At 37.3% G+C, this 15229-nt stretch overlaps 1 protein-coding gene across 1 annotated transcript in view; it reads right to left on the reverse strand.

Annotated features, from left to right (window-relative positions):
* Positions 1-418: 418 nt before the first annotated feature.
* The window catches only part of RAMP3 (receptor activity modifying protein 3), a 38910-nt gene continuing 24099 nt past the window's right edge, over positions 419-15229 (reverse strand). The window contains exon 4 of the mRNA XM_050708758.1: positions 419-1962. Within this exon, the coding sequence (XP_050564715.1) occupies positions 1707-1962 (256 nt within the window). The 3' untranslated portion in view covers positions 419-1706. The remainder of the gene's footprint in view (positions 1963-15229) is intronic.

Genomic DNA, 15229 nt, shown 5'->3' on the forward strand with positions numbered 1-15229 from the left:
GAGGACAAGAACTTTTTAACACATAAAACAATAGTTAAGTTGAAAAGTAAAAGATAATCCTTAGTATATATTTCACTTTTCTTTTACAATGAGCAATTTTCTATTAGCTTACAGAGAATGAAAAAAAAAAAAAAATACACAGGAAACACCTTATGAAATGAATCATTCTACCACACAGGGTAATGGAAAAACAACCCAGTGTGTTCAACTCTTGTGAAAGGATGTGAAAACAAAACAATACAGCTACAGGTGTTCTTTATGTGTTTACACATGAACGATTTTATAAAGGGAGCGCTTTTAATTTGATTCAGACCTGGAAAACACTCCACATACAGATAGACTTCAAACACCAGGCCAGAATCTTAAAGGAGAAAATCTAACTAGAGTAGATATAAAAGACCATTACTTTTCCATTCAAACTATATTTTATTTATCTGTATAAGGTATAGCAAAACAAACAGTTACTTGTAACAGATCTTGGTCACTTATAACAGAAGAGCTTTTGACTGGAAGCCATTCTGTGAAATGACAGAAAAGAAAGGTTTATAATACAAACACAGAATTTGTTTTATTTTGGACATATTTATTTAAATTGTTACATAGGAATAACTTTATATGATACGACTTTTTAGTGGATTTTTCTTCTCTTTCCTCCTATGTCTATTCCAAGCTATGCTTATACTTCTTTTGATGTTCATATTTCAATTTCCACACTCTTCATGGGATGAAAAATGCTTTATGTACAAAATCATCCTCTGAAAGACACCTCAATCAACATCACACCTTTGTGTTTATTTGTAGGATGTCACTTGCACAAACTGAAGGGAGAACAGGGAGTTTACAGTGAACACAAGTCATATAGAACAATAGAATAATAATTATAAAAGTGAAAAATAAAGAGTCTGGTATATCAAAGTTTCTTCCTTAGTGCACTTATAACCAACCAATATACTCTCGCGGTTTTTCTGTAAGTAAGAACTGTATCCTTCCCAGAGTTTGTAAGCCATGCAATTCCAACTAACCACGCTCAAAGGCATTTCCTAAGCTATTTTATAATGTGGCATGACTTTTCTCCTGTGTGAATAGTCACTGGACACATAAATTATTCCATTTGCCAAGACAATATTTCCAGTTCTTGATAATGATGTTTGTAATTATCTTCCAGAAAAGTTGCCACTTGTTTACATATCCACGTTCAGTTCCTTTGCTAATGATCTTCCATCCAAATCACAAGGTTCACAGATGAAAACCTCAACTGTCCTGAATGAAAACTCAAGAGATATCACCTCCCCCATAGTTAATGTTATACTGTGTGTACATACACTTACATACAGCTTTGCAAAACTTAGTTTACCAAACAGGTTTACCCATGGGAAAGTAACTTTTTTCTCTCTTGCAGCTAAGGGGTACATTTGCTCAGAGACTCCCGTTTCTGAGAATTGCCTGTGAATTCCAAGATGATGACACCCGATGGTAGTAGAGAGCTTTGCACCAGCAACACCAATGGCCAAGGTCAGCAGCACTATTTTTGGCAGAAGAAAGCAGCTGTTTGTTCACAGAAGCACTGCCTCTATCTCAGCATCTCACAGGTTCCATTTTTGCAGATCTGAAATCTTTATGTTGAATTTCTCTTTTTGTCCTCCTTTCTTAGTTTTGTTTTTTTTTTGGAAGAAGGAAATGGGAAAAAGAAAGCCCGAGGGAACAACTCACGCCAGGATATCACTTCTCTTACTGCACCATACTACCAGTGTTATCATGGCACATGTTAACATGACTGGGATCAAGATCAGAGTTATGAGAATTTCATCTGGTGGATCTTCCCAGATAACCTCTTCTGAAGTACAGTTTGAAAAGAATTGTTTATGAATTCTAGTGATAAAGCCCTCTACAAGGGGGTTTGGCCAAAAGCAACTTGCATAGAAGGCTTCGTGTTCTGTGCACTGGGTAAAGATATCATAATACCTAGGAAAAGAACAAAATGAAGAGAAGTTTAAATAGAACACATATGTATATTATACTTACAGAAACCAAAAATGGGTGTGATCTGTAAGGTTGGTCTACCATGTAGATATTCTGCTGAAGGAACTGTAATGGAATCTGTGGATATCGAACACAACATAATGAGTCAGAGGGAGAACTGACTCACTTGTACTCATACAACCAAGAGATTTCATATGAAATGCTGAGCTTCTGGATAGACAGTGGTCAAAACCCTGTCTTTTGGGTACAGTTACTACAGCCAGGACCTCCTAAAGTCATTTAGGCACTACAGAATTAGAACCCCTCAGTAGAGACATCTACAGCATCATTAAAAAACTTGCACACAAATGTGGCATGAACAGGACTTTTTGAGCAAAATATGCATAATTTATGCCTCACCCATCATTGGACATGAGTTTGTGGCAACAATGATGATATGATGTTGGGATTGAGCCACAGCATACATTACTGTGTAATAATTTCAGTTCTGTTGCACCCAAGGCAGCAAGAAGACAATGGGAAGATAAACACAAAAAAAGTCAGCTTTTGACAGCCTTGATCTTTGACAACCTTCTCAACTCCAACAAATGCCCAACAGGGAAAAAAAAAATCATTCCTATTTATGTATATTCTCAATACTCATGAAAGATTGTGAAACCCTTTGTTGTGGTTTAGCCCGGCTGGCAGCCAAACACCACACAGCCGTTCGCTCACCCTCCCCCCTCCCTCTCCGGGATGGGGGAGAGAAACGGGAAAGTGAAGCCTGTGAGTTGAGATAAGGACAGTTTATTAAGACAGGGAAAATAATAACAATAATAATAATAATAATAATAATAATAGTAATAATGTGTACAAAGTGATGCACAATGCAATTGCTCACCACCCGTTGACAGATGCCCAGCCTATCCCCGAGCAGCCGGCCCCCCCACCCCGGCTAGCCACCCCTATATATTGTTCAGCATGACGTCAGATGGTATGGAATACCCCTTTGGCCAGTTTGGGTCAGCTGTCCTGGGTCTGTCCCCTCCCAGCTCCTGCTGCACCCCCAGCCTGCTCGCTAGCAGGACAGAGCGAGAAGCTGAAAAGTCCTTGGCTTGGTGTAAGCACTGCTCTACAACAATTAAAACATCAGCATGTTATCAGCGTTCTTCTCATTCTAATCCAAAACATAGCACCCTGCCAGCTACTAGGAGGAAAATTAACTCTGTCCTACCTGAAACCAGGACACCCTTGTAATGACAAACTTTTTTTTTCAACACAGCATGTGCTGAAACTTATTTGTACAAGGATAACTCATATTTATGAGAATTGGCTCCCCCTCATAATAATAAAAAAAAATAATAATAATAAAAACAAACAATAAGCCCTAATGAGTAACTGGATGGGTTTTCTGGTGTAAGCCAAAAAAAAATCAGGAAGCAAATGGGGTATGGGGGAATAGATCAGAAATTAAGAAGATGAAGAACTTCTTGTCAGTACATGAATAGGGGAAGAAATAAGGAAGCTGAATTATTGTCTGTTGCATTTTTATATATATCTTTCAGTCTTATGTGACTCAGTAAACTCACTTCAAAGGGAAAGAAAAAATAGAAAGGAAAGAACAAGAAACCACATGATACCTCAAGGGACAGCATTCTGTATTATTATTTGAAAGCCCTACCCTCCCTTTCAGTATGCTTAAATAAGGTAACTTGTGATGAATGACTCTTTCTTACATTAAGTATCACCAGGGACAGATGTTGACTCAATCCTTTGCTATGAAGTAGTGGAGGGGAGAGATTCAGTGTCTGGGTCAAGACTGAAGACTCCTGTCTCTCAGGAGAAAGGAGTCCGCCTGCCCCTGCTACAAGAGCACAGGCTGGGAATACAGGCTTCACAGTAACGTTCTCAGAGAAGGAAAAGAGGCCTCCCAAGAAGTTCCTTCTGCAGCCCCATTTTCATTCTTGGGGAATTTGAGGTTATACTGGGATAATCTCACAAGTCCACAACTTGATACTCTGTCACGCAGATGCATACAGACACAATGTATGTATATTTTTAAGCAAAGCAACTACAAAGGAAGCTTTTGTGACAAGGTCAGCAGCCACGGCCAAAAAGAAAAACAGGAAATAAGCTAAAAATAAAACACAAATATTAGCTGTTTGTTATTTTATTAGTGCCATTCTTCCATGTGACCCCATTGCATCCATTCTCTTTGTTCTTGGACTAAATTAGAATCTAAAGATGTCTAGCTGAGTATGGAAGAGACAGTCCCAGAGGACCTGAAATAAAATACTTCTAAGGGCATGTCTACAAGGATTGACGGACTACAATGCCGACATGGCAGAGCTAGCATCGAGTTGCCCAGACAGGTCAATGTTCTGTCTAGCACAGATACCTGGCAGGGCTCCAGAGAGCACTAGGCTCTGTTCCAGCCCTGTTCTGTGCCATGCTCTCGCAAGCAAGCCTGTTCCACCAAAGCTGCTCCAGCTCCTTGCTGCCGCAGCCACCTCAGTTTGCCTGTCTGCTTGTGCAGAGTAACAAAAACAACAAATCCAGGTAACCTGCAGACTTCACAGAAATGGACCCTAAAGTGAAAGATTTCATTATGTCTTTTTTTTTTTTTTTTTTTCCCCTGGATGGTCATAAAGTCGTATAGGAAGTTCACTATTCTTCCACAAATTCTTTGTTTGGTTGTTGGTTTTTGGTTGGTTGTTGGTTTTTTTTTGTGGTTTGTTTTTTCTTAAATGTTAGGTGGTGTAATCAAAAATATTTCCCACTGATTTTGCTCTTCAAGCCCAAACATAGCCAGAAAAATCTGCTTAAATGGTGCCAAAAGGCCAGATAAAAATAATTAGGGAGTTATATTATATTGAAAGACTGATTCCCTAAGAGACAAAATAGAATATAAACATTGTCTTAATAGTTTGAATTCCTCACAACTTTCTCTTAATACTCTCTCTTAAAACAAAAAGGTTACCTGCATTGTAACTCTTTTTCCTTTCAATTGTAGAATGTAAATAAGACAAAAATTCAGCTATTTGAGAACTATGTGTCTGACGGTAAAGCTCAATTCACTCAAATGTTGGTGCAATTTAGCAATTCAGAGTTTATACACTGCAACAGAAAGCTCACATTTTAACAAAAAATTCTCTGCATGGTACTGTGTAACAGCTGCTTTAGAAGGGAGCAACTGAATTCTAATTACAATAGCGTGGGCGTTTTGTAGTTGATCAATTGGTTTGCAAGTGGGTTTTTTGCTTGTCTGTTTGTTTTTAAGAGGAGGTAGTGTTTAATAAATATTTAATGCAAATTTTATTTTCCTATGCTTCATTGTCTTATGCTTTATGTAATGCCCTTTATTCAAATTGTAAAGGCTAGAGTAGGAAAAACTTTCCTTCTGTAAAATAAAATGCCTGTCACAATGAAATCCTGGCCTGATGAGGTACTTCAACACAAATGCATAAAAATTACACACTTCGTGAAAGGAAAAGAAAAATGCAATTTTCTACTTATTCCCAGAACAAGTAATTGGAAAGCAGGACAGTAGTACAAGCTCCAATACTTCACATCTCAGGTTATAAGGACGTGTGGGAACATTATTATTCTCTGTGCTGAGCCACATTTTGATCTCTTTTAGGCTAGCTACAAAGACCTTCATTAGTTAATACTCAGAAGAGGTATATTCACTGGGAGACATATCACAAGCTTTGTGACTAGTGGGTTGAAAAATGAATATAGCCATGAGTTTCATCTCAGTTTACTAGGCTACTACTTAAGGACAAAAACTAAGCATAGTCTGAGCACTGTAATTCATATAAAGATATGCTTTCCACTGGTATGCTCAGGAGAATCACTGTAAATTTTATTAAGGAACCAACTACTTGGTCATAATGCATATTATTTAAAGTATTCACTTTCAAAGAACTAAAAAAAAAAAACACTTAAATGCTCTTTGAAGCACTCTCTGAGCTGTAACACAACTGTCTAAAATATTTAAAATATTCTAGAACAATACTATAATTTTCAGAGTGAAAATACTTTTTCCCCAGTACTTTATGTTTCTACTTAAACAGATAGTAAAAATCACGTGGTTAGTTTTTTGCAAATATAAATATATATTTATAACCAAGATATATATATACTTAGAACCAAGAACCTGGACAATGGTTATTTATTATCAGGGACACTAACGCACACATGTGCCTTAATGGGACAGTGCTTCACGGATCGCCCATTCACACTATTTAAATAGACATCTGGATGTATCGCATCTCACCCATCTCTCAGTATGTAGTCACCTACCACTCAGGGAACTGCACTCAAAGTGGAGGGTTTGAATCTTATCTACATTTTCCCACATCCCTAGGGAGGAAAACAGTGATTTCTTTCTCCCTTTTCCTCAAGCTCCCTGCACAGAAAAACCACAGAGATGATTGATTTACAAACACAAAAAAATACAACTCCCTCCTCCATATTTCTATTAACAATGAGGCCAAGAAACCAAATAGATTGCTTCACTAAGAGCTTCCACAAATAAGCACTTTCCAGTGAAAAATTGTTCTTTCAAGAAATCCCAAACAGTTCTTATACTGCAGAGTACCATATATCATGTTATTCAAAAGAAGGCTTTTGAAGGCCACTGGCAGTAGACCACTGGCAGTTCCAGTAAGAGAATGCCCCCTATCCAGCACTCACGGACAGACCACCCCTGAGACTCTGCACACATGCAGACAGGGATGTTTTGCTATTGCTTAATGAGATGGATCAGTAATTAAGAAAAAACAAACAAACAAACAAGAATCATCTCAGTTACACTATCCCATTTTACATAAATTAGCTGCATTATTAGTGATATAATACAACGATGGAAAGGTCTTGCTTTCAAACAGCCAGGTACACACAATATGAGTTATTTTTTGTTATTTTGAGTCTACTGAGTATTCAGAAAATAGAGGGAAATTCTATGTAGCATAAATAAGTCTTGGCATAAATCAGGAAATAAATACTTCAGGGGCGCTTATTTCTGCTACTCCACAATCCTGATTAAGAATTTAGAATCACTGTTCCAGGGTACTACTAATTATGTGGCACATTTCAGTAAATAAAGATGTCTTAAGCATCTTCTTATTTTTTTAAAGATTCAACCAAGAAATTTCCTTAGACATAATTACATGCTTCATTACAGTTCAGACTGAATGATCATCCTTGTCATAACCTCCATCCAGACTGGAATGAGAAATGCTGAAATAATAATTATAAATAATATACAATGAGAAAGGCTCTTCTTACAGCATTTCCAGTTGAAGTGGAGGCAGAAGATACGAAACAACAACAACACCCCTCCCCCCAAACATCTTGTATGATATCTAGTCAGATTTTATATAATTTAAAGGTGTAACTGTCTGGATGAATTTCAAATAATATTCCAAACCTTAAGATAATTATCTGCTGAGGTTTCACCATTACATTTAAAAGAAAGCCTTAGTATTATCAGCTATGAACCTACAAATACGGTGGAATGCTTCTGAGCTTTTTTCATTTAACATATCAAACAGATTTGTTACTGTATCTCACCATTCCTTTACTAAGACATCTGCCAAGAAGAGTGTTCTCACAGAAACACTTGCACTTCCTAATCAGATTTGCTGTTGTGCATTTCTATTACAGAATTCAGCCAAAAGAAAATAGTACACCACAAAATGTAAGGAAGGAAACGAATGTGGAAAAAAAAATCTTGCTGGTTTAACGACATCATAAAGTATAGTTTACACTCGTGCCACTGAATAATGGACAGATTTACTCACTTGGCTTGAAAATAATAAATACATGATGTCCTTTCAAATAATTACAGATCTCCGTTCTTGGCTTCAAATCAACAGCTGGCCAGAAAATGAAAAATGGCTGAATAAATCTAACAGAAAACCCCCAAATACATAACTATTATTAAATGTTTGTTAATTTCCTAAAAAATATAGCAAGAAAAGATAAATGTAAAGAGTAACTGTAGATTCAAACAGTAGTTTATATACATAATATTAATCTCCAATAGGCAATAGAAGCTACCGTATTAAGCAATTCTAGAACAGGGAGGAAAATATAGCCTGACACCAGGTACTACACTATAAAAATCAGAAATTTAGTAGCATTGGAATTTTACTAAGGCAGAAGCTACTACTAGGAAGTGGACTTTGCCTTCCACCACTCCTGAGCTATATTTTAACAATTACTTAGTTGTAAACATAATCCATTTTGGGGGAAAACGAGTTTAGAGAGGGAGCATTCCCTGAAACCAATGTTATGCAATGGCAACAGGAGCCAGCCCCATAACTCCTGTGTATTAGACAAATTCAAAACACTAGGTGGGCGGAAATCCTAATCCTGCAAAAACTCAACCATATGTATCCAACATCTTAAATGCACCTCACGGCCCAAGTAGCCATCGCCATCAGTGACAATGTGTGAAAAAAGATGTACTTAATACACTGAAGATTCCACGCTGGTTCTCAGATGCTGTCAGTCACCTCATGAATTCCTACCTCTGTGGCAGAGAGAGAAACAGAGATAAAGGGAAGGCACTGGGCAGGGCAAAGGAAAATGTAGGATTCAAGATCAGCGCATGGAACTGGCATCATGGGATTCAAACACCAAAATGCTTTGCAAACTGGCTTGCAAAGATTTATTTGTGTACTGTATCTTCCAGATAAAGAGCTTCGTTTAATCCTTAGAAATTATTACAACATTGCAGTGTCACTCTGCTCTATGCAGTGATCTGGCTCAAGAACTATGGCTTTAATACAGTTTGTCAAAACCTTTATTTACTATCCTATTCCATAAGCAATGAGTCGTCAGAGCACATTACTTAATCATGAACTCTTCAGGGACAAGGGCTAAAATGAAGAAGGCAAATCTACTCCAAATAAATCCTTCTAGAGATAGCTTTCAGAGGAAATATGTATGTAGCAATGAACAAATACAAACTATTTTAGTGTGCTCAGTATTTACAGGAGGAACTTAAAAAATGTATACTTTTCATGTCCATTACAACAAAATTCTGCTGGCAATGAGATTTTATGCATGTATACATTTATACGCGTATACATACAACTGAACTTCAGAGGCCATGGAAAGCTAAACAATCTTCTAACACATTCTGCTGGAAAAAATGCTTCTTGATTTTTTTCTTGATTTTTTTTTTCTTGATTTTTTTTTTGTTGTGGTGAACATGGGTACTATTGGAATTTGCCAAGTTGAGGCAATTCCCTTCACCAGTTCAACGCAACAGATATTAAGCTGCTATATTAATATTAACATGCACACTGGACACTACATTTCTGGCTTAGAATTTTATGTTACTGTAAGAATAGGATCATTTGTGAGTCACTGATTTTAAACCACTGCTCAGTTTATAAAGTTGAATTACAGCTTTGGTGATAGAGCAGCTGATAAAAACCTAGTTACAACTAGCAGTTCATTTCTGTGTAAACTCCCGAGACATACCAAAGTGTTTGCTAAAAAACTCCTCAGTAAACAGATGTCCTCAGATTTGCAGCAGCAGCCGTGCTAACTCAATTCAGAATGAACTTAACATGTAACATTGCAAACAGGACTAAAGACTGGGTCCAGTACTATTTTAGGAAGTCTGATGCCTGTTCTGTGCCCTGATGCAACACCAGCAGACACTGTAGTAACACTGACATTTGATGGAAAACAGAGGGAACAGCAAGAGGAAAAGGAAGGGTCATTTGTCATTCATTTTATGTTGTGAGCAGAGTTAAAGCATGTAGTCTGTATCTGGAGGGACATGAGCCATTATGTGAACTACAGTAAGTTGTTTAAAGACAGATTATTAACACTGTTGAAATTCCTATTGTCACTAAAAACTCCTGAAATTGTGTGTGTTATTCTGCAGTAAACAGATGACTTGATACACATGAATTCCCTGTGAAGTATATGCAAGTCCTGTTTTTTCCCTCTTCTCTTGGTACTACTAAAGTGTCTGTACCTGAACTGCAGCTACAATCATTACAAAATTATTTGGGAATTCAGGTCATATTACCAAAAAGCAAGGGTGGTTTAACTTTGCAGAGATAACAGGTTTTCTATGCTCTGTTGTACTCCTCCCACTCCAGCACCATGATCTGTACTTTTCAGGAATCAGTTTCTGAGCCACTGCACCATGCAGCACCACGCCGGACCACCATGAGGAACTGTGGTGGCTTGCCCTGCAGACACTCAAGAAAGGGAGGTGCTGCCAACACGGTCTGCATGGGCTCTTCAGTTATACATCTCTGTTCCTTCTTTGTACCTCTGTAAAATGACGCTAAACTAGCATTGTCTAACCTCACAAAAACACTGTGCACTAAGAGACAATGCAGTCTCTAATGACTACCTTAATCGGGACCATATGAGTCATATGCAAATAGTTGCACTCAGTTTAGAAGTCCAAAAACTTCCCAAGTACATAACAACAATCCTTGTGTTAGATTGCCATGCAAGTGTTAAAATTAAGCTACAGTAACTGTATATGTTTCTCATTCTCAATTCTGTTTGCTGTGCTGCTTCAACTGTAGGTAATAGGTTAAGCAAAGAAAAGAAAGCCATCCCTTTATATTTTCTGCTGTAAAACAGCCAGAAAAATGTGGCATATTTTCAGCATCACTTCACAACTTCTTCATTCAAAAAGCCACACAAGTAAGCATCCCTGCAGTGACAGTGAGAGACCAGATAGTACTGAAAAAATGAGTAAGCAAATAAAACCATTTTGGTTGACTGTATAGTTTTGGTTTCAAAGTCAGAGAGCAGTTATGAAATGCTAGCTAAAATAAATCAACTGGTTTCTAAATATGGGATTGTAACACAAAAAAAAAAAAAAAAAAAAAAAAAACATGTAAGACTGCTATCTCAGACACCGACTTTTGCACTGAAACGTCCAAACATTTAAATGGTTTCTATTTTTTTTACTAATGGTAATATGAAAAAAAAAATAGTATGGCTAATAATGCCTATGCTTCATCCAATACCTTTCACTCATTTATTTACACAGGAAGCAAATGTTCTCTTTGTCTTATAGATGACAAAACTCAATTATAATACAGATCCACAATTTGCCTGCAGCAAAGTAGTTCATGGCAGAAATGGAGATAGAGCATGGGTCTCCCAGGCCCTAGATACAACCCAAGCTGCTTACTAGGACTGTAAAAATCTGGAGAGCCTGAAGTACCCAAATCCAACTCAGAAATCAAGGCAAGAACAGAGACTATACCTACATAAACTGGTGAGGCTGCTCCCATTACTGGTTATTTCCTCACAGGGAATCACACTCTGACACAGACAGGGGAGAAGCAATGACTTCCCATGGGGTGCAAGAACACAAGCCATGTCAGACTGTGCATTTGAGGGGCTAAATACCAAATACCCTATCCTTGCTGATAAATCTGCATCTATACTCCATAAGGAAAAAAAAAAAAAAAAAAAGAGAAAAAGAAAAAAAAAAGAGGAACATTCATCTTCCACTCAATTTTGAAGTCCATTTTAAGCTTTTAATATGACAGGACAGGTTTTCTATATAGTTTCTATGTAGTTATATAGTTTTCTATATAGTTTCTATATAGTATAGTTGATACTAATTTGAGAGACTCACCACTGCAGACAAGATGCATGAAGACAGCATTATTTATTGCCACTTTTAAAAGGTAAGTAAGGAAACTATGAAGGCCCAAGGGGTCAAGGTTTCTGGTTCCTGCCTAATGAAAAACAAACTTTAATTATTCTCCTGTAACAGCAACTGGGGTACTAAACGACTCTCTCCTTGTGAAATTCCCACTAACTAAGCTCCTCCTACAACGCTTCCCTCAGTGAAAGCAATCTCTTTTATGTAGCTGCCCACTTTTGTGAAACTTGTAAGAACTTCATGTCTTAAGATTACCTTTTCTCTTCCAAATGTTGTTAAAGTCAGTTAAGGGGCTCAACAGCTACTAAGAGAAACTGGCACACTGACACACACAGGACATGACTACATGTGACTTAATTCCTCAAGAAACCAGGCAGTTGCCAGAAAGTGGCCTGTTTTTCAGCGGAAGTGGAGCTCTAGAAAAGCTCAGTCTTCAGTCTTTGCAATTACTCAGATAACAGAGCACCAGGTCTGCTACAATCTGACAGGGGGCAAAGGAAGGATGTCCTGAACTTCTTTCTGTTCTTTCCTCTGTGTCTGACTGATATGCATAGGAAAGGACAATGCTGTCCATGGTGAACTCATGGACAGAAAGCAAAGTACAAAGTTACACCTGATCATTTTTCTCAGGACATACATAAAAGTGCAACAGTATGAAAGAGATCCATCAGTGACTGAGACCTGAATCTGCTTGCTTGCAAATAAGGACTATATGAACCACCATCTTTAATTCACGATATTTACCTGGTATGCAAGATACCCTGTACCTCAGTCCTGAGCAAATGCAAGAGGCTCTGTTCCCTGAGAGTTCATGGATGTAAGTTCCCTTTACATCCATGTTGCTGAAGATTGCATAACAGTTCCCAGGCTAAAGAATATTTACTTTTAAATTAATTCTGCAAAGTTATATACTTCCTATAAAAAGCAGACCTCAGCACACAGGCCAGATGAGCCCCCAGACAAGCTTCAACAGAGCCCTGATAAAGGGCTATCAACAAAGAAAGCTTCTGGAGCATTGCACAGCAAGTGAACCACAACAACAGAAATCAGACACAAAATGGAGGTGGAACTCATTACATCTTGCTTTGATCTTGCTTCATTTCCCTGCAAATGTATTGAGTTTGTATTTTTCACCCAATGATCAAAACCCTGCCTAGATTCAGCAAGTCACTTGCCAATTTTAAGTTTTGCACAATTCCAGCAAAGCTCACTACAGGAAATTTATGTTACATCGACTTGCATATCCTAACAACTTGAAATCATACTTTTGAGATATGCTGCAAACAAGTCAGTAAATGTGATAAAACAGTAAAACAGATTTAAGGATTCATAACACTTTTGCAACTACTTTAAACTTGAGTTTCACACCTGTTGTTTCTCCCTTCCATAATTTCTCATTAAAACAATAATCTCATAAAAGATCTTTGATGTTTGGAAAAAACATACATTTCATAACAGAACAGAACATCAGGAAATAAACAATTCCATTTGTCTATAGACCAGTTAAGCTCAGCTACACCAAAAGAAATCTCAAGTGTTTCTGATGTACATGGAATCGGGAATGTTCTTAAAAGACCCAATAGCATTTATGTGCCCTAAAGAAGCTGATCTTTCAGAGTAAGCTCAGGACATTGACTCCAGTTTTAAATACAAATTTTTGCTCCTGTCAATACTTTTGCAGAATGTTTGCCATCACCCATGGAGTCTTGTCACCACAAACTCATCTGTGACCACCTGCCACCTCTTAAGGTACCAAAAAAGGGAACATGATTCGTGACATATAAAAAGCAGTTTTTGTACATCTAAACATATATTGCTCATGGCTAGAAAGGTTCTTCAGTATTTTCAAAACATCTGTCAGACTTATCACAAGACCTGTTTTGCAAGCCTGTTTGTCCTAAGATTACATGAACTACTGTTGTGGTGGATACTACTAATTGATGCTGCTTTCTACTCTCTCCAAGTACTATTGGCTTTTTTTTTTTTTTCTCCATAATGCAGAAATTTTGCTTTTGGAAAGACATACTGTGCTGCTAGTTTTACAGCAAGCAAAATGATGAATGGGTACAGTTTAAAAGACAGAAACCTGCATGAACAGCAGCAGAGTTTGTAGTTTTGCCCGGGGCCCTGGCTAGAATCTCTGTTGAATAACTACATCTCTAGTTGAATAACTAATCAGTTGAAAAACTAATCCTCAACAGTAAAACAAATGCATACAAAAACACAAAGAGACCTTCTCTAAGATTGATTTTTATCTACAACATATATAAAAAAAAAAGCATGGGAAAAAAATAAATAAAAAAAAAGCTCTCCTGTTAATTAAACTAAGCAAAAATGAATTAGCCCTAATCCTTCGAGAATTAATCCCACACCAATCATATTAATCTTGCTACCGACAATCTAACTTTTTCAAATGGAGATGAAAATCTAGATGAGCATGGCCATTTTTAATTAACTGCTTTACTGGCAAAGTAATGTGGGAGTGGTCACTGCAAAACCACAGCCATGTTCTGCTAAACTTAGGTCTAATGAAATGTAGCATTCCCCCAGTAACAGAGCTCCTCCTCCAGCCAAATCACTGAACACACTAAAAAATCCTCACCCTCAAATTCAATAGCAGAAAGAAATAAACAAAATTACAGCTAAATCACAGGCCTAGAGTGGAATTCCTCAGCCATAATGTTTTATTGCAATTTAAATCATCAGTTCCAGACCCAGACCCAGATAAAGGAAGTGGTATTCTAGTGGGAATGGCAGTAAAAAAACCTCCATGTATATGGCCTACATAATATCAAAAAACTCCTACCTTTAATATCATTAATAAAGTGACAAGGGACTAAAGAGTATAAATCTGGCTAAGCAGCAAGATAATAGTTTCTCAATAATTATTTGCTGGAAAGAACTTTGATAACTGTACCACACAACTTTCCCAGTATTTATAATTATACAACATGAGTCCATAACCGTTATTCCTATACCAAATGACTCATAAATAAAAAGATGCTTTTTCAGTATGTAGATCTGTTTATACTTGAGCCACTAAACTAACAGTGCAACACAATTACAACACTGTAACTTTCTATTAGCCAGCCTGAACATTAGACATGGTTTAGCTTTACCTACATGCACCTCAGAACAAGTTAATGTACCTCATTTTTGCAGACAGCTTTGCTCAACTGTATTCTTCTATGGAGTTGACTAGTATCATTACCAATATATGTGGTTTAAAGGAAGTCAGTTGAGCTGACATTACATCCCATCTGGTGATGAAGCTCCTATGTGGACACATCCACTGCAACACTCCTTTTTCTTTTTCTTGTCCTTTTCTAGGAAAGCATAGTTTCCTAGTTTACTCCAAAAGCAATAACTCATATGGATGAGATGAAAACCTGTTTGATCTCATTTGAATAACGAAGAGATCATTTGAAGAACAGTAGCCAATAGGGAACATCCATTCTTATTAGTAAATGTATTTTTATGCTTCTGCAAAGTGAGTCGTGGTTTTGGCACTGCTTGGTAATTAAAAGAGCAAGACTCACATTATCTAGACAAGTGGTAAGCGCCCTTGTTGATCAAGTCCCATCCCATTTATATTCA

Source organism: Cygnus atratus, chromosome 2 (assembly GCF_013377495.2).
Source record: "Cygnus atratus isolate AKBS03 ecotype Queensland, Australia chromosome 2, CAtr_DNAZoo_HiC_assembly, whole genome shotgun sequence".
In the NCBI taxonomy this organism is placed as follows: Eukaryota; Metazoa; Chordata; class Aves; order Anseriformes; family Anatidae; genus Cygnus; species Cygnus atratus.